Below are 22,762 nucleotides of genomic sequence, written 5' to 3'. Positions count from 1 at the left end.
CCACAACGCAGCAAGGTTACAATAGGATCAGAAATTGAAGTAAGTAAAAAAATAACTATAAATTATTTAAAATTAAAAAAATAGTGTTCAAATTTTTTAAATTTAGTTCCCACCTTTTGGCAATGGCGGATCAGAACTGTAATACCACACCCAAAGCGGTGGAGCCTGTGCAGGAACAGCCTTTGTTTTGCTGGCATAAGGCGCTACCAGCTGCTGTCCAACCGCCAGCACAGAACTTGCACAAATTTCCCAGTCTGCAACAGTTGCTGACCGAGCTAGAACTTTCGCCGCAGATGACTTCGGTGCCAGCAATTCGTAGCAAAAAATTTAAGAAAACAAAAAAATGCATACTGAAAAATTCCATCAAACGTTTGCAAAAAAAAATACTCAAATTGAAGAAGAAGCGAGAATTGAAAAAGAAGCTAATCTTAACATTAGATTAGTTTAGTTAGAGCATTTAGCTGTTCTACAAGTTGTTTGGCCTTTCTCCGTGTGTGTGTGTGTGTGTGTGTTCAAAATTGTTGCATTCGAATCAAAATGTATTGGCAGAGACCAAAATAAAGTACACATGGTAAAGTACCCGCCGCCGATTGATAAAAGATAAAAATAAAGAGAGAGCAGCCCTGCCGAAGAAGAGCAAAAAGAATTTCGTTCGTTCGAAATTCGCTTTGTGCATTCGCTTGTAAATTCTCGAAGGGGAACACGCGTGCAATTGAATGAACGCATTGAACGCTTTCAAGGTGATTACATAAAAGCCGAAAGCGAATCGTTCGGGTTGAAAAAACCATGCAGAAAGCCATTAAGAAGGAGCTCAGCTTCTCGCTGGACACCCTGGAGCGTTATCGGGCCAAGTACGGGCGCAGTGCATCGCTGGACACCAACGGCCATTCGCTGTACACAGAGAATGAGTCTGCTTTGAGTATAGGCGGTGTTGCGACACCGGCACCCCCACCGCCGGCCAGCATATTCACACGATCCTCGTCGCCGCCGAAGCTGACCAAACTGCAGGAGCTGCAAATGAAGAAGGAGGCGTATCTGAGAGCTCGCGAACATGAGAAGGAAATGGAGCAGCTGCATCGCACCGCAGAAAAGAGAGCCACAAATGGAAGTAGCCTGGAAGCGGCTATCAAGCCCATGCCAGCCAAAGTGGGCAGCCCCACGAAGAGCACTGCCACGGCCAGTGGCACGGGCCCCGGTACGGCTGCCGCGGCGGCCACTGCCACCAAAACGCCGACACCCGCGGGCTACTCCAACTGGTCGAATCATCATACAACGCTCTCCTCGCAGCCCTGGGTGGCCATCTCCGAGCTGATGTACTTTTGCGACAAATACGAGTTCACGACCCTCAGCACCAGGGACCTGAAGACACACCAAGAGATTGTGGCCGAGGTGCGGGCGCTGCTGTCGGGCAAGGCGCCGTTCGATCAGCGCACCCGCTTTCCGGGCAACATACACGACCCGGAGAACCTGTGGGTCTGCATTGGGCGCTGCGCCAGTGTGGAGTATCACCTGCAGCGCATCATCAGCATCTTCCGGAAGCCCCTGAACCAACTGACGCCGGACAAGCAGCGCACCGTGCGCCAGAACTTTCATCTGGCGGTGAGCGAGCTGCGGCTGGACATCTCGGCGCGGATCAGCGAGGTGCGTCTGTACGATCGGCTGGTCTTCGAGCGGGAGTTTCGTCTGGAGTGGCAGGAGGCGGATGCCTAGGGGCACGCGCGTGTGGTAACAATCGACAATAACTTTTATTTTGCAACACTTTTCATTTTGTTCGGTGCATGGTGACAAAAAATGGTTACAAAAATACACACAGAGGGATCATTTCTCCATTTAACAATAGGAATTGTACACAATTCATAGCTCTCAGCCGTGGATTGCTCTTAAAAAATTGCTGCGCGAAACTAAATCTAAACGGCCGGACTGCTGCATCCAGCGCGGGGTTAAGGAACCTGTCACAGTGCGGCTGAACTTATTGCTTCACAATATACGTAATACAAGAAACATTTATATATATATCTACACATAATATTAATGGTAAAATAAAGCACTTTTGTGGTTGGGCAAACATTGGATTGCTCGGGTGCGCGTGTGGGTGCTTAAACAACTAGCGGAAGATTCATGCACCCCGAATATAGTTACGGGTGCTGCGGTTCGCTGAGACATCAGTGGGTTTGGTTTTTGTTTGTGCATTTTAGTTAACATTTAAACAACAGCAACAACATTTACGTGCTTTGGTTTTTTGGGTCAGTCTAGCAGAACTTCAGCTTCATTTTGCTGGTCTTGGGCACATTGCGTATGGTCAGGGAGATGCGCGGTGCGCGGCGCACCAAATGGTCGCCCATCTTGTAGGTGGTCTCACACAAATCGTAGTTGCAAATGCGATCACAGAGCACATCCTCGTTGATCTCGCCAATGGAGTGCAAGTAATCACTGTACAGCGTGTCCTTCAGAATGAGCAGACTGCGTGGCTCCAGCAAAAGTTTGAACAGAACCTCCCGACACGGCTGGTCCCCGGCCTCTCCCTCTACTTGCCGCTTGGCAAACTCCAGCACGGTGTGGGCGCCGCAGGAAATTGTGGATATGATGGGATAGAAGAGTGGTCCATCGGTGTGGGGTAGGATGCCCTGTCCGGGCAAATACTCGTTGACCAGCACGTGATTGGCATTCTGCGACTCGAAGACACCCAAATTGTTCACCTTGTCCACATAGCTCTGCAGCCATTCGGGTATTTCCTCCGCAATCATGCCATTTGGATGCGGCACACCGCCATAGTTGACCAGCCGGCGATTCAGCAGCTGTGTCCAGCGCGGTTTTGGCGTACGCTCGATATGAGTAAGGATCCTTTGCTCCTCCTCGGAGGTAATGAAATTGGGAATGTACATGGCAGTCGGTGGGCACTGCAACAGATTGGGAGTGGATTAACAATACACAGGGAACTTGCATGCTTCACTTACCTTGCGCACTTCAAAGCCGGTAAAGTCCATGGCTGTGTCTAGGCTTATTTGCCAATTTATTTATTTTTATTGCAAATCAATATTTTGACTTTAAATTTTTGCTGAGCAGCAATCGATAACATATTTTGAAGATCTGGTCGCACTTTTTCCGGGAAACGTTCGCCTACGTTTGTATGTTGCGTTACGATACGATAATTGTTTCTGGCGAAATACTCACTGTGGATATGTTGAAATATTCCTTTTAATATGCCAATCAATAAATAAACAGCAAAATTTCTCGGATTTATCTCAAAATGCCTCGTTCTTTTTTAATATAGGGGGGACAATGGGTTAAGTTCGATCATTCCAGATATATCGGTATATGGTTTAGTATATTTCATACATTTTTGGTGCATTGCGGTATATTTGATCGAAACCTCTGCTGCGGCACTGCCCATCTCTAATTCGTCAATTATTTGCAATTTTTCGTACAACAACGCGCCAATGGCGCATTTCCAATAAATATCAGTATAACGCAGAGCTAAGATAACATTTAAAGTGTTTGGGCAACGAAATGAGCGAGATGAACAGCAAAACAACTGACGCCGATGTCGAGGAGGCCAATGCACTCGAACAATCGACAATAACCATGGTCGATGTGCTCGAGCAGGAGAAGGAGATGGAGGACGAGTACGCCGCTGTGCTTGGCGCCTCCGATGAGAAAGCCTGCACCTATGCCAAGGGTCCCATTCAACGGCAGGCCTTGTATTCCTGCCTCACCTGCTGCCCGGAGGCGCGCACGGATCTGGCCAAGTGCGCGGGCGTCTGCCTGGCCTGCTCCTATCGCTGCCACGAAAACCACGAACTGGTGGAGCTGTACACCAAGCGGAACTTCCGCTGCGACTGTCCCACACTGCGCCTGGGCACCGTCAAGCGCTGCTGCCTCAATCCCCAGCTGGACGCACCCCAGCCGCCAAACGACGCCAATTTGTACAACCAAAACTTCCAGGGCCTCTACTGCTCCTGCAAGCGTCCCTACCCTGATCCCGAGCGCACCACCGAGGAGGTGATGCTGCAGTGCGCTGTGTGCGAGGACTGGTACCATTTGCCGCACATGAAGGCTCCCGGTGCCTCCGAGAAGATGCTCGATGCGTGCAGCGAAATGATTTGCGACACTTGCATGGACAAGAATCAGTTCCTGCGCGACTACACGGGTCTGGCACTGCAGCCGGTTGAAGCGGAGAAAGAGTCCAAGGCAGTGGCAGAGGAGGAACAGGTAGATGCCGAGCCAGAGCAGTCAGAGGAGCCCGCTAGCAAACGCCCCAAGCTCACAGCTGAGGATTGCCGTCGCCCCAATCCCACAAAGAAACACCAAGGTAAGTGCATGTCCCGCCCACAAAACAATTAACTTGTAATCAGAAAAAACGCTGCGCAACTCTCAATACATGAAAAGCAAATCGGAATTCTTCTTGCCATCCCCAAGGTACAAGAATCCGTGCTTGTGAGAGTTAATCTTGTGGAAGAAGGTCATGCCCAGCCAGAGGCACGACTTGATCACGACCAGACGCTCGTTGCGCTGCAAGTTCAGGGCAAAGGCCTGCCCCAGCGGAATCACACAGTCAATGGTGTCCAGAAAGTCAATTGGATAGTTGTAGTCGCTGCGCTTCGACAGGTTCACCTTGAGGTCGTTGCGGGGCAGACGATAGAGCTGATAGAACGACTGACTGTCCACCTGCAGGTTGTCCAAACCGCAAAACATTGGATTGGGTATAACGCGGCCATCGGTCATTTTGTACAGGGCGCCGCGCGGACAGATCGCGCACTCCTCGGTTATGATGAAGACAATGGCAGCTAGGCGCTCCTCCTCCTTCAATTTGACCACCTCCGGGCGACCAACGCCCACCACATGATTGCCCACAATCTCAAATGTGGGATCCTGCACAGAAAGTGTTAGTTAAGCAGCAATTTCAGTGCCCAATGGCTGCACTTTCCACTCACCAACTTCACGTAGCTCATCACACTGGGATCCCCCATAAAGGGCTCACGTGCCAGTGTGGTGGCCTGAAAGATCTTCGGACTTTGCACAAAAGGCAGCAGCTGCCACTGAAACTGATCCAGGCTGTAGAAATACTTGCGATCCTTGAGGCAATCGTTGGTGTAGCCAAAGGCAATGTAGTAATCGTTCTTGGTGGCCGTAATGCGACCCCACAGATACATGCCCGAGAAGCGATTGTCGTTCTGCAGCGCAATCAGTGAGTTCTCGATGAGTATACGCTGCTCGGGCGACAGCTTCAAGCCGCAGTACATCAGGCAGTCCATGCCCTCCGTGAAGTACTCCAAATTCATTTTTGTAGAGCAAAGGAAAAATTTCAAATAAAATATATTTTATGTTAGGGTTAGAGCCAAGATGAATTGTGATAGGTTTGGGCTAGAGATTCTAACCAAAATGAAGTGTCAGGGCTTGCTCGATTGGACAGAATATTCATTCCATTCCCTTTTCCCTTTCTAGGTGCCGCTTTCTGGACCAACGACTGGCGCAAATCGCTCTGCCAGTGCACCGACTGCCTGGCGCTCTTCAAGGAATTTGCCGTGGAGTTCCTATTGGATGTGGATGACTCGGCCAAGACCTACGAGGAGCGCGGCATGCAGCGTGCCGTGGAGAACTCCAGCTATGAGCAGGGCATGCGCGCCCTATCCTCCATCGATCGCACACAGCAGATTGATGCCATAACCGAATACAATCGCATGACACACAAGCTTAAGGATTACCTAAAGAGCTTTGCCTTGCAAGATAAGGTCGTAAAGGAGGAGGACATTAAAGCGTTCTTTAGCCGCATGAAAGATGAGCCCAAGCCCAGTGTGGGACAGCCGCATTTCTGTCGCTAAAAGGGAGTTAACATTACCCACACATATTTATATCCTAAGTTCCCACTATACCTAGTATTACCACACACATTCCCCACTCCAAATTCACAGCAGACACATGAAGTGCATCCATCAAACGTTTAACATCTCATAAATTATAGTTTATTCTATATATCAAATTTGTCGTTAACAAAACAAGACAACGTTCACTGAGATTCGCATATCCCTCTCACTCTCTCTATATATAAAATCTATGTACAATCTGCTCGTGGCAGAGTCATGTAATAGAGGTCTACATTGGTTGCATAGTTGGCTCGGTTCCTCCCACACATAACAACCAGCTACACACATGGCTCTATTGATGGTTAAGCATATATAACATATTATAACATAAAAACTAATTATAATTATTGTACTGGTTGTTCATTTGCGTGGCTGGAGCGCCACCTCCTGTTAGGCCCAAACTGCTGAGCGTCTCCTCCATGCCCTGCAGCAGATCGTTCGTGTCCATGGGCCCCAAATCCATTAACGTGCTGGACAATATCAGATCGCTGAAGGATTGCTGCTGGCCCTCCGGCTGACACTGCTGCGGGGGGTACTGCTGCTGCTGCTGCTGCTGTTCTGGCTGTGTCTGTTGCAGGTTGTAGTGTGACGCTGGCTGTGACTCTTGCACCAGAAATCGCTGCTTGATGGCCGTCTGCTGTTCCATTTGCTGTGGCGGCGTAATGGACGGTGGATTCATTGTGCCCAGCTTGAGACTCAAGAAGTTATTGTTGATCATGTTGTGGCTGCTGCTGCTGTTGCTGTTGCTGTTGTGGTTGATGGGCGTCATGGAACCGCCACTAAACCCAGTCGGACTGCAGCCATTCCGCGCAGCAAAGCTCGCAGCTGGCTCCTGCAGCGTCGCACCCAGATCCAAGTTCTGATAGAGATTATTATTCGCGCCGATTCTCATGGGCGGTATGCCGTCCGTTGTGCTGCAGGTGGAACGTGGCGAGGGGAAGTTGTAGTCCACCGAGGCGCACTGACTGCTGCGACTGTCCACATCCATGTAGGGATTCTCCAGCTTAATCTCCTGCATAAAGTGCGGGCTGCCACCCGCATACATCATGCCCATGGCGGGTGACATCTGTGGCGCCGGTGCGGTCGTCATCGTTATCTGCGGCGGCTGGACCACTGCAAAGGACACACACAGAAATGTATAGAGAATGTTTTTAGCAACTTGTGGCACAGCTTGGTATTAGATTACAATGAAACGAAAGGTTAATGAACGCAAGACACGGCGGCTATAAGGCTAAAAGCATTTACATAATTGAGGCAGGCACAAACTGAGGCAGAACTAAAGCAATTTGGCGGAACTTAAAAAGGACACAGAAAGGCAAACCACAACATCAACTTGCTTGGGCATTAGGTCGAAGCCAACTTACTGTCTGTTCGTCATCAGTTGAGTTTTCCACTGGAGCTAGGAAAGAGCTAAATGGGGGAAAGAGCAGGAAACGAAGGAACACAAACGGCGGCAGCTTCGAATGTTCTTAATGCCCTTAAAGGACGAAAGTTTCTCAAATGAGCCACTGATTTCAAATATATTGACCAGAAATAGGTCGTATAAGAAAATGTTATGGTAACACGCGGAAATATTCATAAAATCGTCTGTACTTCGTTTGGCATTGTGCAAGCTTTTTGACTCTAAAAAAACAGATTTTGGAGACCAAAGAAATGTTTTAACTTCTAAAAATATAGTAAGACAAATGGGAAATATTATTTTAGTTTAAGGAAATATTTGTAGAACGATTGGAACCAGAGAACATTGGAATATTTAATTAATTTTATATAGTAAAAGATTTCTTTAAAATATTTTTCAAGCCATTTCAAGAATTTAAGCAAGAAGTCTTGGAACTATTTAAAGCTCCAAAGAACACAAATTGTTCTTATAGAAATGATAGAAAATGGAAATTAATTTATTATTTATTATCTGGTAACTGGTTTTTGTACCAAACACTTTTATTCATCAAAAGTTTAAATACAATAAATGTACGTATGAATGTGTAGGACATCAACGATCAACCTGGGCGGCTCCTCAACAAAAAAAACCAACGACAATTCCCAAACAATTTGCAACGAGACAATTCAACCTATTGGTCCACAAGGTATGAGCAACATTTGCTTATGTATAGGTAGGTATTACAATGACCAATAATATGATCTATAAGCTCTAAACATTTGAATCGTTTCAATGAGTGTGTGTGTGGGTGGGTGTGTTGTGTTTATAGGAACTACATAGATGTAAAGAAACCCAAAACCAGCACCAAATAGATAGGAAAGACAACTTACAGGACGTTTTGGGCTGCTTGGCACTCTGATGGAAATCAGAGAATTCGCTGCTCATGAGATTCCTCTTAAGGTTCTCAACGGCCTTGCGCGCCACCAGACGACTGTGCTGGGTAAAGGTTTCTATAAAGAATAATACGTATACGGGTATAAGCTTCGTTTCGGTGTTATTTGTGCTCCTCATCGTTGACTAATAACTAGTAGGTGTGTGTTGGGTGGGGGATAGAGATAAGCGTTAATTAATACTGAAAAAGAAAACGACTAGAAAATTAAATAAATACAAATAAAGTTAGCTTTTTGTTTTCTAGTTTTTTGAAGGGGGTTTCGGGTAACTGTTTGACCGTGTTTTTTCAGTTCTCTGTACTTTATGCGAAAATCTTTCAAAAATCTTGCTTGTTGTCAGGTATTTCTGTAGGTAAATATTGTTATAAAGCTTGGAGGGATACAAATGTGTGTCTTGGTCTGTGAAGGTTCCTCTCTGATCCCTTTCGGAATACTCCTTGCAAAAGCTACAATCCCAGAGCTCTCATCGCAGTTGTCTACCATTTTCCAGCTACAATCCATCAACACCCAAAGAACTCTTTTCTCTTTTATGATCAAACCCAAATCCTTCACCCGAAACCCCCCAAAATTCCCCTGCCACAGCTTCACTGCAATCCATTGGCCTCTGCAAGCCTTCGCGCTATCTCATCGGCACTCAGGAAATCCGCAGCCTCCGCTCCACCAGCACCAGCATCAGCTCCCTCCTGCTCTGGCGGCTCCGGGGACTTGCTGGTGTACAGAGCAAAGTGCTCCGCCTCGGATAGATCCACGCTGGGATCAAGCACAACGCCGTAGGCGCCCTCGCACAAGTTGCGAATGCTCTGGCGATCGGCAATGGCCACCAGCTCCATGTTGCCATCGCTGATGGGTATGTCGGCCAGCTGCAGGGTGCTCAGGGTCTTCCGATCCAGCGGTCGACCATAGCTGAGGGTGCTGGCCGTCGAGTAGCTCTCGGGTCGCAGCAGACTGTTCTCGCTGTCGCCGCCCTTCAGGGGGATGTGAATGACATCGGCATCGAGGTAGGCGGGTCTCTTGCCCGACACGCTGCTCGAGCTGCGACCCACGGGACGCCCACTGCGACCAGCGCTGCAGTTGCTCGGCGGCTGCATGGACCGGCTGGAGCTGCGATTGGGATCACCCAGAGCAAAGTGCGCCACACTGGGCTCTCGACTGCCCGTGGGCGTGGTGGCCTTGGAGGAGTTGCCCTGCTGCTTGCTGGGACTTGCGCCCACTGTGAGCGACCCTTCCTCCTCCTCGGCCCTGCTCTTGCGGCGCGAGAAGAAACGCGAGAAGAATCCCTGCCGCTTCTTGGGCGAGGCACTCGGCGTGGATGTGGGCTGCCGCTTGGTGGGGCTCTGGTCGGGCGTTCTCATTATGATAATGGGCGAGGGCGTGGTCCGGGCGGAGCTGAGGCTGCCATTGCGCGAACGATTGATCGATCCATCGCTGACGATGCTCAGATCCTGGGAGTTTCTCTGCGGCTTTGGGGGCAACGGCGGCAGACGGTAGTCCGGATCCGGCGAGGGCGTGCGCGGCGGCAGCTGCGGCAGTGTGGGCGATGGAGGCGTGGCTGGTGTCAGCGCTGCATTCACTTTGATCCTCGGCGCTGGGGGATTCGTCAGCACCACCAGCTCATCCTCATCCATCTGACTGAAGGGATTGGTGGCTGCGTAAACCTGCCTGGAGGCTGCTGAGTCCCTGGGCATGCCCACGGGATTGTTGAAGGCTATCTGCAGGCTCGTGTAAGTGGCCGTTTCATCAAAGTTCTCATCGAGATCCACCGAGGCCTGGGCGCTGGCAGATGCTGGCTCCGGCTGCTGCTCCTCTGCCACTTCCTCTTGGGCTGGAGGAGCTCCATCTGCCTCTGGCAGCTCCTTGACTGCTGGATTCTCCAGCGTATCCCTGCGTGAGCCTGCACCCTCCTCATCCCCATCCCCATCCAGCTGATTCGTGATGGTCGTATTGGCCGTCAGGCTGCTCACATTCGTAAAGGCCGTCTGGGCGGTGCTGTTGGACATTGTGGGCGTGTCCCCATTCTCCACTGTGAGGCTGTCCGTGCGCTCGAACTCGCTGCTCTTCATCCACTCGGTGATCTTGTCCACATTGTTCAGGGGACGCGGCTGCAGCTGAGGATGCTGCAGGATCTCCTCCATGGGCGTGGATGTCTGGGTGCAATCATCGGCCAGCTGTGGCAACAACTGCGGCACCTCCAGCTCGATCTCCATGTCCGGTTCGTTGTCATTGTCCGTGTACTCCGTCATGGTGTTGCCATCCGCATCGTGAGACTCCCCGCGATGCTGCAGATGCATCAATTGCTTCTTCACCGCAATCTCAAAGTCATTGAGGGTGCCCGAACTCTGCTGATCGTCGGAGGAGACTGTGTTATTCTCATCCTCATTGAGATCGAGCGGCGGACACGAGTACTTGGTGGCTGTCGTTTCGCTATCTAGAGAGAGTATCTGCTGGAACACGTCCATCTCCTGCTTACGCTTCAGCTTACGCTGCAGCCGGGCAAAGGTTACTATACCTGGATTCGGATAATATTCGAACTGCAAAGGGGCACTCGTGGCACCATCCGAGGGTCGCACCAGCTTCAGTTCCACCTGTGGGGGAGAAGACTTAGATTTCGGTGTCACATTTGGCATAACTTTTGCTCTGCTTACATTAACACTTTGTGTTATCTCGGGATTCCTGTAACGCGGCGTCTTGAACGCTATGGCCATCTGCTTGAACACATCCGTGGGCTGGAACTCGGCGTTGGCGTGCCACAGCTCCCTGCCATCCTCGTCCGTCTCGTAGAAGCGTATCTCGATGTCATCCTTGGAGATCTTCTCACACAGCATAATGATCTCATCGCCGCCACTCACCTTCGCCGAGCAGCTGCACAGCCGACTGATGGTCAGCTCGTTGCTCTTGCCATAAATCGGAGAGGACACAATGGGATCGAGGGGCACGCGCGTGTTGCCCACTGTAATGAATGCCTGATAGCACAGACGCAGCTCATAGCGATTGATCTTATCGATTTGGTCTTTGTGATCGAATTTGGCTAACAAGAGGAAAGGGAAAAGGTTCAGAGTTGAGCAATAATTTCAGTCTTTAAGCATTTTTCTCACCCTTAAAAGGATCCACATTCTTGCGCTCCCTTTCCAGCAGCGAATCGCGCATCTCCAGCTTCTTGGCACACTGAATGCCCACCTTTTGGAGCACCAATCGCCGCTCCTCCGGTGGCAGCCGTTTGCTGTACACTCCGGACTTGCAGCTGTCCGCCTCCTCCTTGCTGACCAGCCAATGGGGATGCTGGCGGTAGGGCTCATCGCTGGTCACGCACGAGACGATGATGATGACGGGGCCCGTGTAGTCGCACACCTCGATGGTGGGGAAAGTTTTGCCCGTCTCCGGGCTGGAGCTCATGCCCGGTATGGAGCCAGCCGTGCGGCCTTCGCACTTGTAGCGAAAGCGGATTATATTATTTGTCGGCTCCTCAATGATGCGAAGGTGTGGACCCGTCTTGGCCTTGGCTGCTGGCGTCGTCTTGGATGGTGTCTGGTTGTGCAGCGGCATGGCCGATGGCATCACCGGCAGCGATGTGGACTGATGAAATACCTGAGGCATATGCCCGCCTGCCTGTCCACCAGCACCGCCATTTACCTCCATGCTGGCATTGATAATGTCCTCTGCAGATGGGGGGCAAAATAACACAAAAATCAATAAGTCAGAATGCCAGAATGCCAGAAACAATTTACGCGCAAGAACTAGAACAAGGATGGCCCTCGACCAACTTCGAATGGCTTGGGAAAATTCTAGGAAAAAGAAAAGTTTAGTTCTCCACGCACTGGCAGATATCTAATAACAAGTATAAGTAAAGCGTGGAAAACTTAGGGCAGTAACTAAGTACGAGCATGCTTCATAAAGTTTCATTTGATGCGCTTTTAGTAGGGGAAAAATTATCAGCAGACAGACGAGCACTTGGACACAGTTTTTCCACAGTATTTATTAGTATTCCATTTGTCTAATTCCATGTGCCAAAAGGATACCAAGAGGTGGATAATTTTGTATCTATGCACACTCGTGTGGCATTGTTTTCGAGTGGTCAACGTCGTGCCAGGAGTTGCTCCATTTGTCTGTCTCTGACGTCAAATGTTTGTGGGCCACAGCAATTTGGCAGACTTCTTATGCCACTTTGGTGCGTGATTCGTTTTTCGGTTGTATGCCACACGCGGCAGCACCAATAGCAACAGCAATAACAATGTTCAATTAGCCACTAAAAATTCTACACAAATCGGATGCCTGTGCCCTGGCCTGGCCTGGCCTGGCCTAATTAAGCCCATTGTCGATTGACTTATGCCTCCAGATTATTCATTAGCCAGAGCAATCTTTTGCCGCATGGCAGGAGCAATCGTTTCCCCTTTCGGATGGAGCACTCTTTTCCCTCATGGCAGGGGCAGGGTATGCCACATGTTTATATTAATTAGGGCTAGAACTACTGCGAGTATGTGCCATAAATTGATGACTGTTTATACATACGTAAATCGCCAAAGAGCTCCTCCTCAGCCATTGGATGCGATGCTGCTGCTGCTGCTGCTACTCTTGATTGCCTGCAAATAAAAACAAATGATAGATGGCCATTAATTTGTTCCCATATATGATGAGCCATTTCCCCAACCCAATTGATTTGTAATGATAGATTAACATTAAATGTCGAAACATGCTGCATCGATATGGTTACAGATTTTGGGATTGATGAGCCAAAGATATTTTTATTTAGCTGGAAACATCGATGGCTATGATTTATAAATGTAAAGGAAAGTTTTCTGTGTGCTATTTGGAAACGAAAGTAATGAATGGAATGCAACAAATGGTATAAATTTGTAGCAGAATATTTAAACATACGATTTCAGCTATTTTTAATCAAGATTCAAGGGATAATCGCTTCAAACGACACACTTCCAATACGAATTTATAATACAAAAAAAAGACAAAGAATTCTGGAGAGCTTTATTATGGCTAGAATGGGTAAGCCCCCCCAAATTATGATCCGCAGTTGGCAACCCGCCCCAAACTGATTTATGTCCCCTACTCTGTCAATCTTTTCATTATCTCTGTACTTGTTTTTTTCTTGCCCAAAAAAAGATTTCTGATAACGAAATCTAGTGTTAAGGTTCACCATCAAAAGACGGCCTCTAAAATAAATCTATTTACATGACCCAAAAGGTCTCGTTGACAACATTCTTATCAGCAAAAGTTTCGCACTTTGATTTGGAAGACAACAAATGCAAATGCAAAATTGGTAACTACAACCCAAAATAGGTTGGCCTAGTCATACCCATAATTTCTATTGCTTTGATAAACATTTTTGGCGGTGTACAAACTGTTGTAGATTCGCGGAAAAGATAGCCCCAGCCAAGTTTTAAGTTCTAGGAAAAGGCAAGTACTTTAACACAGTGGGGAATATTCTTGGGGGGTGCCACTTAAAAGCTCGTTGCTCTGGCATAAATAGTGTGCGAAAAGCCAGGTGTTCAAGGAGCTCAAGGACTCTGCAACTTTTATTGTTTGTTATGGCTAAACTTGTGATCCGATTTCAATGTATTTTTCCACTCTTACAGATGTTATTCTTCTGTATGATTCTGCAGGAGTACAGGTTATAGACACAGTAAGTATACATAATCTTCCACCATCTCTTTCCTCATTTATCTCTCTCTTCCCAACAGCTGAATTCATCTCAATTTGTTATAGCGCTTATCCGATTGTACGAGTATGTAAATGATGTGCACATTATTTATTATTCTATCGTGATTAATTCATAAAATATGAAGTAAATGTTGCTTTATTCTTGTCAGCCAACAACTTAGAGACTTAGTTTATGCCATCACTCTGCCTCTTCCCTGTTTCTTTATCGTTTTTGCTCTATTATGAATGCGATGCGATAGTATGCGCGTGTGGGCCCTATCCTAACGACTTCCTATGCGGCTGCTCCACACAAAGCGACTCGGTTACTGCCGCTTCGATCAAGGTTATCAGTGTTATTCGCTTGTCTGTATGGGATAATAACAAATACTTTGTAATGTGTAATGTGCCTTCAATAGTCTCAACCATAAAAAGGCCAAACAAGTTGGCTGCCAGCTCTACATCGCTCCCTCTCTCTCTCTCCCTTCTCTAGCCAGCAGAATGCAGCCAACATATGGCTAAAAGTATTTTGCATTTTCTGAACATAATTCAACTTTTCCACAAGAAAAGGAGAGCACACACACACACACACCCTCAGAGTATTCCACATGCATAATCCAGCAAGAAGTCTCGCCTCAGAGACAGTCAGCCAGCTAGGCCAGGCCAGCCAGCCTATTTGTCTAAATGCCAAATGTTGGCGTCAGGCTTACCAACACTCAAACACACACACAAAAACACACACAGCAGCACTCACACACACATGCGCGTCCACGTGGGCTTGAAAAATTTGCATATGTTAATTTTGTTTACATTTATAGCATTGCAAAAAAAATTTGTACGCCACTGGATTTTGTTACTCAGCCATTCGAGGAGGAACAGAGGGTATGCTGGGTGCATGGACGAACATGTTTTCGCAGATCAAAAGCAAGCAACATACTCATATTTGCGCATCTTTGTGAGCATGGAGAGCAGGACCAGCCAGCTAAGTCTACCAGTCCGTTCGTTTGTTTATAATAACTCAATCCTAGAAGAGCTCAAAACCATTGCACCTAAAATATGTTCAACTAAAGGGTATCCTCCAGCATTACAGCTCTTCGCTTTCGTTTCGCCGCTCTTGCAATTCACACCACACCACACGCACACACTCTCACACCTACAGCTTTTGTTTACGGACCACACGACGCTTTATGGGTCCGTCCTCTGACCAGGCAGTGTTCCTTCTTCCTTCTTTCCTTCTTTCCTTCCTTCCTTCCTTCCTACCCAAGCACACGCCCCCAACCCTCACACCCACACGTGTGTCGAACATCTCAACTGTGTAATAAGCGAATATGGGTCGACAACCAAAACAACTAAAAAGAAATGAATGCGAAAATTGGGGTGTGAAACAGTTGATACCCTAGAAGCTATATTTATTGTATGGCTGTTTTGTGCATACAGGATAAGCTCAAACTATTTCGCTTGTAAGGCATCATAATTATCCAAAACATAGAGATAAATATATTTAATTGAGCTTTAACTTTATGGCAAATTATGGTCTTTCTGCGCTGCAACCCGTGGTCAAACGTACCCTACTCCAAAAGGGTATTCCAAGACCCGTTGCCTTTACTCAGCTTTGCCAGCGGCTTTCGACAACCGGCAGTCGGCGCAATGACATCAGGAAAACTTTTAAGTAGATGGCGCTAGCGGCTAATGCTGCTGACAGTCGGGCTTCGTTGCGCTAATCTCAACCCGCGCACCCACTGCCACGCCCACACACCATTCACACACACCCCCTGCCGACACACACACTGGGCAGTTTGGTTGCCCTGGCAATGGTCGGGTCATTAACTGTCATGTGTAACGGTACAGTTTAAACTGTTGTGTAACGGGGTAGCCAAGCAGTTGTGAGAAGAGATATCGATTGCCGCTCGCTCGCAGGCATAAATAATAAATCAACTCAAGTGTAATGCAAGCCACAAAAACGGAGACCGGTGTAATAATAAAGATATCTACGAGTACAGGGATAAGAGTGTGTGCATATGTGATACGTGTACGTGTGCAGGGTATAAAAAGATCCACGGTGACATGTCCTGAATCCCATGCCAAGGACTTGTCATGTTAAACTTACAGTGGGAGCATAGTCCAACAATCTGTAACTTGGAACTGGGAGAGATTCACATTTAAGAGTCCCCATTACGAATTTGTTGGAGATGTTTTCCTGACATAAGCTTGGGGAACATTTAGGATTGAAATTAAATCCCTCAGCTACCATCAGCTGCGCTCTCCCTAGACCCTAACTTTGTTCAACCAAATAAGCTTTCAAAAAGTACAAAATAATTTCATAAACATCTGAAAACAAAGATAATCCTGTGTGATCTGTGGCAGAGAACTCTCTCTCCCTCTCTTATCTGCACCTAGTTACAAAACCCACTTATATGGAAAATCAAAATGTAACTCTGTAACTTACAGTCATGGAATGGTATCAAGGAACCACAATCCTCTTGCCAGCTCACACACGGGCGGGTCCTCTCGTTAGTTTCGCTTAGAGAAATAATCCTTCTCGCGTGGTAAAATGTTCTTAAATTAGCTGACAGTGATTTCCCCTTCGAGCTTAAGTCCTCTTGAGCTTGGCGCCACTCAATGGAGCAGCAGAGATAAATATAAATATAGAACGCATGCTAATTAGCCTTTTTACCCCCAATCTGTCTATCTGGCCCACGCCAAAAGGACATGCATAAATTTAGGAATATTTATTAGCATCATTTGTATGGCCATTAAGAAAGACTCTCTGCATATGATGCAAATTAATGTGTTTTTTTTTTAAACGCGAACTACATGTGTATGTGCTCAATGTGTTTAAAAAGTAAGTTGTGGTTTTTGAGGATTTAATGCATTAATATTCAGTTAAATTTAGGGCTTAAATGCATTAAAATTCAGTTAAAGTTAAGGGCTTAACCCAACTTAAACCTTCTTTTATTTTTCTGAATTTCATAATCATATTTTAAAGACTTCAAAGGCACTCCCACTTAATTGTAAATTGTTCCGAATTTATTTTGGGCATCTTTTAAAGTGTTCTTTAATCTTATGCCCAAGGGTTCGTGCAGTCTCAGTTGAGTGGTTAAGTCCTAGCTACCGGTTCCTACTATTTCTGGTTGGAGAATGACCTTTTCATTTATTCTTTATTTTGTGAATTTCAAATATCAATATTCCTCTCACATTTTGCTCTCGCACAGCTCTCTCCTGCAGTGTGCTCGTAATTTGTAGATTTCATTAAGTGCCCCAAAATGGAAAGGCGCGCAATTGCTTGGCTCATCTCAAGCTTCCTTTTTACTTTGGGTGCTGCTCCAGAGCAGAGCCCTGCCCGCCCACCATTATGGGGGTCGTCTAGCCCTCAGCTACTCGTACTTCCTACTCAATTTGGGCATAACTTAAGCTGAATAATACTTTAAGACAGGCCATGGCAGGGCAGAGACTCTGCGCGGGAAAAACGCACAAATTTAATTCGCATTTAGGTTTTTTTTTGTGGGAGTCGTTTTCTGGGAGTGAGAAATGGAAATTTCTGGCGACATAAATCAGAGCCACAAATTGATGCATAAATAAACCGAAAACCGAAAGCTGAAAACAAAAAGGACTGTCTAAAGGACAACCAAAAATGTGAGCTAGGTAAAACGGAATTGTTGAGCCAAATGTTAATTAAATGTTGTCAAAAATAGATTCCATTCGAAATGGAGATGTCAGTGGGTGGGAGTAGCACGGAGAGTGCCTCAAAATTGATGGTTTCGAGTTACGCTGGAAAGTTTTGAATTACTTCAGCAATACTCTGATATATTGGGGATGTATTAGCGGGCAGGACATATCCACACACACATATTTCAGAATCTAGCAGCTTGTCACGTGCTCAATCGATTGGAAAATCGCGTTCTGAACCGAAAATAAACACACAGCTAAATAGAAGCGGAAGTGGACTGGGACTGGGACTGGGACTAGGTCTGAGGCTCCGTCTAGGGGGGTGGGAAATGGCATAGGAAGAGCTTGGCTGGGTAGAACCCAAAATGCCGCCACCTTCACATACACTTCACTCACCCACTGGATGGCCTAATCACACACTCAGTCACACACACACACACACTTAAGCACAGTGGTTGTGCTTTATAAACTTCAACATCAAACACAGACAAAGCAACGAAGAAGCGCGAGAGTTGAGGGTCGCGACTAAGGGATGCCCATCAAATATTCAGCTTACTAGGCAGTCGAAGAATAATCTGTGAGAGGAATAGAAATTGAAGTGGAATTCCCTTAACTTTCGTCACTCTGCAAAATTATATAACATCTATTATGTTTCCATGCATCGAAGAAAGATCTTCAGTTGCATCCCCAAATTTTGCACCTTACTCCCCACAGGGTATCCTCATTCTATCTCCCTTTTCTCTTCCATTGGCACCTCAAGTGCTTAAGCTGTTATTGCGAGTGTGTGTGTGTGTGTGCGCTTGTGTGCGTGACTGGGCCTCCCTTTGAGCCTGGTGTTGTTGGTGCTGCTGTTGAGTGCCCGTGCCCTGCATTATATTCCATACTCCACCAACGTACTCGTTCCGTTCCGTTCCCGTATGTTATATATAGAAAAAATTAAATTCAAATAAAAAGTTTCCCCCCGACACAAATTCTGCCTGTCACCAAAAAAAGTACGAATGGAATCTTCTCAGGCGAAGAAAAGAAAAGAAAAAGTTGACTAGGAAAATCAATAAATGAAATTATGATTTCCCCGTCAGTTGTCCTGCCCTTCTTGGCAGAGAGAGTGTCCTTCATAGAGGGCCTAACCACGCTGTCATTCGCAGCAAAATCCATTTGGCATTCTGTATATGACGAATAAACAAATGTTTGGGAATTGTTTGCTGCTTGATCTTAACTTTGTTTAACCTGTTTGTGGTGGGACCTTAGTCGGAAGAAGAGAAGGGTGTGGACGTTATGTTAAAAGTGTTTGCTGTACTGTGAGAAAAAATTAATGGGATTTTAAAATATGTTTTAAATGAAGAAATAAACTTTTGTTCGAGCAGATCGTGGGCATCAATGCACCGTTTTTTAACCGTTTAATAAAAGATTATATGGACATTTTTTACCTCGTGTATTTCCTGTATAAATACCAAAAGATCTTCCTCTAATTTCATGAAAGCAAAAAACTTCTTCGGACGTGCAGCCCTTCTTTTCCCTCTTTTGGAAAACTCTTTATATTTTGCTCTTTTCCTTTAGCAATAAACCGAGCATTAGGCCACACCATAATTGAATCTGTCACGCATTGAGTGCATTTTGTATATTTTTGGTAGCTTATTGATTGTTGCCGAATATTGCCTTGGAATATTGTTATTTAATTTGTGGAGACAGCAGCCACAAAATGGATTTCCATTCAGTAAGCTGCTGCCTCTGGTGAGGTTTTCCCAGCAGCAGCGCCTATCTATGGGTAATCCCAAGAAGATTTCTTCAACTAATAGGGTAATAAAATGAGCGGGTAACTGAGAGATTATTTAACTCTACAAATCAGGGCGTATGCCCAGTGTCCAGCGTGTGTTTGATAACCCCTCGTACAATATTTAAATGAATATTTTATGAATCTCAACAATTGTGAATCAGTTGCTGGAGGGAGTGAATGAATGTGAATGCGAACCCTGCCACAAACAGTGGAATATAATTTCCCATTTTTTGCTTTTACAAATGAAAATATCATGAAAAGTTTTTGTGTTGGTTTGCATTTTTCGTGTTTTCGTTTTTTCGTATTTTGTTTTCATTTGTTTGCTTTTGTTGGCATTTTATTCGGCATGCCGTGCCACCTGAAAACTGTTAATGTGCGCAACTAATTAAAAAGCAATTAATTCTCTCACATTTTCCGGTTACATTTGGCTTCTTCATTCAGCACGAACGCTGCCCAGGTACACAACAAAACAGCACCGAAAAGAACAGAACGGAGCGAGCAGCAAAAGTTAAATTATACAACAAATCGATTTTCATGTCTTTTCAAGCAAAAATCAAAAGGAACTGAACAGAACCGAACCGAACATATTTTGCAGTCAAGTAAATAATGCTGAGAGTAACGCAAAGGCATTCTCCGAATGCCAAACCAGACCAGACCAGACCACACCAGACACCCGGCTGGGCCAGGGCAGAGCAAGAGTCAGCGAAGCGTTAGAACAATTTCCATTCTAATGGCCAAGACACACAGCAAACCACACGAAAAACTAAAACCAAAAAGAAACACTCGACACACGCGATGCCCAACAAATCGTAGAAACCGCAGCATTTAATTATTTTGCGATCAAACTTTTCACAATTCAATCAATTCAACATTTTCAGCGTACAACTACACGGCGTATGCGTGTTCGGGTCTGAAGGCAGGGCGCTCGGCATGTGAGATGACAGATCGTGAAACAATTTGGCTAGACGGAAATTTGTTTGGGAAATATTCCGCTGAACGGAAATTGGAGAGGGGATTGAAGGAAATGTATAAAATATACATAAAACATATGTATGTAAATATATCGAACCCTGAACTTTGGGACTAAACTTTGTATATCCCTCATTTTGGCGGGCTGCTAAAACCATTTTTGGTTGCGCAATTTTTTACCTTTGTGGAATTTCTAATTTCCAGAATGGCATTTATAATTTTCCTTTAATTTTCCACTTAAGCAAACTCTGACCCCTAAACGGCAGCCCACAAGTGTTTATCCCTTAGTTACACTCACAACACTCCTATGCCCTGCCCCGCGTGTGACCTTCCTGCCGCTGTTGGCATTTAATTTCCCATAACTTTCAATCCGAGCACCATCCGAACGATAAATGGCAAAGTTATAACTGCAGGGCAAGGGTATATGACACCTTTTGTACCTACATATCCCCCACTCGATGTAGCACAGATTGTCTGTAAGCAGAAGGTGTGAAAAGTGTGTGTTTTGTTTGGGTCTTCCTTTCATCAACTACCAAAAACAATTCCGCTGCCACCTCTGCCTTTTGGCCGCCTAGTTTATGTATTCGTTCCCAATGAATACAAGTTTCGGGATCTGCTGGGGCATAGGCGCAGATAAATCGATATTTAAGTAAGTTTTGACCATGACTGTGTTCTGTTCTGTGCTCTGTTCCATCTCATTCTATTTTTATGGCTCGGCCAGACCCTGTCCGTGTGCGTGTGGAAAAGTCTTAAAGACTTTATTGGATTTCGGCTTCTGTTCGTTTCTGCGAATGCAGTTCCAGTTCCTTTGATTACAAATGAAATAAACGAAATCTTCCAGATGCCGCGCCGTGTGGCAGCATTTTTATAAACCTGGCCAAGACCAACTGGTCTTCACTTGTAAAAATATTTACAACATTTCTTGTATAAATATTTGCAGTTCGGGTGAGCATTTCGGGTCAGCATTTCGGTATTTTTGCTCATTTGTTTCTTTGTACAGATCTTGACGATGTTTGTCGACCTGCGGTCAAGTGAGAATTGATTACAGTTTGGTATTGATATAGAAAATGAGAGAGGGAGAGGGATGGAGATAGTGGGAGACAGGGAGGACTTCGAAGAGCTTCTCTGAAGAAGATCTCTGAACTTCTCTTCTTGGAAATAGCTTTACTCGGGAACTGGATTTCTTGATTTTTAACTGTTAAAATTTGCTCTCTTTACTCCTTATCAATTTCTTTGGAATTACTAGACACTATGTACATATTCTAAAGCATATATTTATAAGTATGAATGGTACATAAGACGCATTTCAAGGCATTGTGTAAAAACTTGACTCTGGCGATAAGCAAACAAGCAATAAAATTGTATAATTTGAAATGAAAATTAATGCATACTGGAGGAAATGTCTACTCAGGGGAGTTGTTCCGGCATATGTAATATACAAAACATATATACCTATACATATGTATGTATGTATGTACTATGTACTGGACTCGAACCAGTACCAGTATGTAAATGATTTGTGTTAATCGGTAATCGCTGTGTGCCACAGACAGTTCAAGCAGGGAACCACCTCTAGATTCGCGGGTAAGTGCACCTAACTATGTATAATAATTACAATAAATCGCAGTTCGACGCCTTCATTCTTTAGAGATTTATTGTGCATTTATTGTGTGTATTGTAATAGGCATCAGTTGAGTTGCAAAATCGAATGTTACACTTGAAAAAAAGCTGAATAAATCAGCAAAGGGGCAATGTAATAGCCAGAAGGAAGTGTTTGTGAAACACCAAAGGAGCAACATTTATCTTTCTGCTTATTTTATTTACTTCAGCTGTTGGTCATAGGAGCTCAAAAGTGACTTTGTTTTCATCTCTCATTAATAGTTATTTAAGTAGCTCGTTGTCTGCTCATATTCAAATGGAAATTACATATTTAAGAGCTGAGTTTCGGGTGTCTAGCAGTCAAAACACTTTGACAGACTTTTACACATGTCAATGAATTTTCATTTGCGTTTCGCATGTCAAACATTTCTTCCATCTGGCAATGCCCTCGACTGACTGCTTCCTCAGATGAATTATTATGGCTTTTACAATGAGCTAGCAGATAGAGAGATCGGCTCTCCGTGCCTCACTCTCGTTGCATGCAATGAGCAAATCATAGGGCAGAGAGCAACTGTGTAAGTGGGGAAGTCGTATCAAGTTTTGGGTGTGTTGTGTCTGCCTCTCACTTTTATTGTAGTTGCATTACAAAAGCAGAGCAGAGTGACGTCAGGCAGCGCCACAAAAGTGTTGTGGAATTTCCTGCTTCAAATATCATATAATTTTTCTCTATTTTGATTTCTTAAACAAAAGTTGCGGAGACATTTGCTGTCAATCGAATGACTAAAAAACGGGCCACACTTTGTAGATAAGAGTGGGAGCAGATAACAACGAAATGAGCAACCATTACAGATAATAATAATAGTAACAAAAGACTCAAAATAGTCAGTTTCTAATGCTCTACCCAATGCACTTCCACGCTGTT

General features: G+C 45.6%; 6 protein-coding genes across 8 annotated transcripts in view; 3 read left to right on the top strand and 3 right to left on the bottom strand.

Moving 5' to 3' along the window:
- LOC117902320 (unconventional myosin ID) overlaps positions 1-21,351 on the top strand; it is a 39,184-nt gene extending 17,833 nt beyond the window's left edge. Inside the window, exon 10 of the mRNA XM_034813609.1 lies at positions 21,311-21,351. The gene's annotated coding sequence lies outside the window, so the exon portion shown is untranslated. The remainder of the gene's footprint in view (positions 1-21,310) is intronic.
- LOC117902321 (dorsal-related immunity factor Dif) overlaps positions 1-22,762 on the bottom strand; it is a 34,731-nt gene that overhangs the window by 11,040 nt on the left and 929 nt on the right. The window contains exons 1-6 of one of the 3 annotated variants that reach the window (XR_004649390.1): positions 12,693-12,763; positions 11,282-11,842; positions 10,832-11,214; positions 10,696-10,771; positions 8,130-8,249; positions 6,032-6,974 (exon numbers count right to left, since the gene is read on the bottom strand). Coding sequence is in view for 2 of the 3 variants with exons in the window: in XM_034813610.1 (XP_034669501.1) it covers positions 8,774-10,771; positions 10,832-11,214; positions 11,282-11,842; positions 12,693-12,723 (2,973 nt within the window). In the remaining variant the exon portion in view is untranslated. Of the gene's footprint in view, positions 1-5,937; positions 6,975-8,129; positions 8,250-8,308; positions 10,772-10,831; positions 11,215-11,281; positions 11,843-12,692; positions 12,764-22,762 lie in introns of those variants that run through there. The other 2 variants (XM_034813611.1, XM_034813610.1) reach the window with 2 other exon arrangements.
- Positions 670-2,065, top strand: LOC117902324. Its single transcript, XM_034813613.1, has one exon. It carries the CDS (start codon positions 787-789, stop codon positions 1,708-1,710), a length of 924 nt encoding a protein of 307 aa, XP_034669504.1. The 5' UTR covers positions 670-786; the 3' UTR covers positions 1,711-2,065.
- LOC117902326 (alpha-ketoglutarate-dependent dioxygenase alkB homolog 6) lies at positions 1,727-3,107 on the bottom strand. Its single transcript, XM_034813616.1, has 2 exons — positions 2,955-3,107; positions 1,727-2,897 (listed from the first exon to the last, which is right to left on the bottom strand). Exons 1-2 carry the CDS (start codon positions 2,982-2,984, stop codon positions 2,250-2,252), a joined length of 678 nt encoding a protein of 225 aa, XP_034669507.1. The 5' UTR covers positions 2,985-3,107; the 3' UTR covers positions 1,727-2,249.
- Positions 3,391-5,970, top strand: LOC117902323 (putative E3 ubiquitin-protein ligase UBR7). The gene is made up of 2 exons (XM_034813612.1): positions 3,391-4,309; positions 5,443-5,970. Exons 1-2 carry the CDS (start codon positions 3,508-3,510, stop codon positions 5,817-5,819), a joined length of 1,179 nt encoding a protein of 392 aa, XP_034669503.1. The 5' UTR covers positions 3,391-3,507; the 3' UTR covers positions 5,820-5,970.
- Positions 4,315-5,337, bottom strand: LOC117902325 (radial spoke head protein 9 homolog). The gene is made up of 2 exons (XM_034813614.1): positions 4,932-5,337; positions 4,315-4,869 (listed from the first exon to the last, which is right to left on the bottom strand). The coding sequence occupies exons 1-2, from the start codon at positions 5,277-5,279 to the stop codon at positions 4,372-4,374; spliced, it is 846 nt and encodes a 281-aa protein (XP_034669505.1). The 5' UTR covers positions 5,280-5,337; the 3' UTR covers positions 4,315-4,371.

The sequence above is a fragment of the Drosophila subobscura genome, chromosome U, assembly GCF_008121235.1.
Source record: "Drosophila subobscura isolate 14011-0131.10 chromosome U, UCBerk_Dsub_1.0, whole genome shotgun sequence".
Classification (NCBI taxonomy): Eukaryota; Metazoa; Arthropoda; class Insecta; order Diptera; family Drosophilidae; genus Drosophila; species Drosophila subobscura.
The sequence above is the reverse complement of the archived record's forward strand: the minus strand, read 5'-3'. Positions and strand labels throughout refer to the sequence as shown.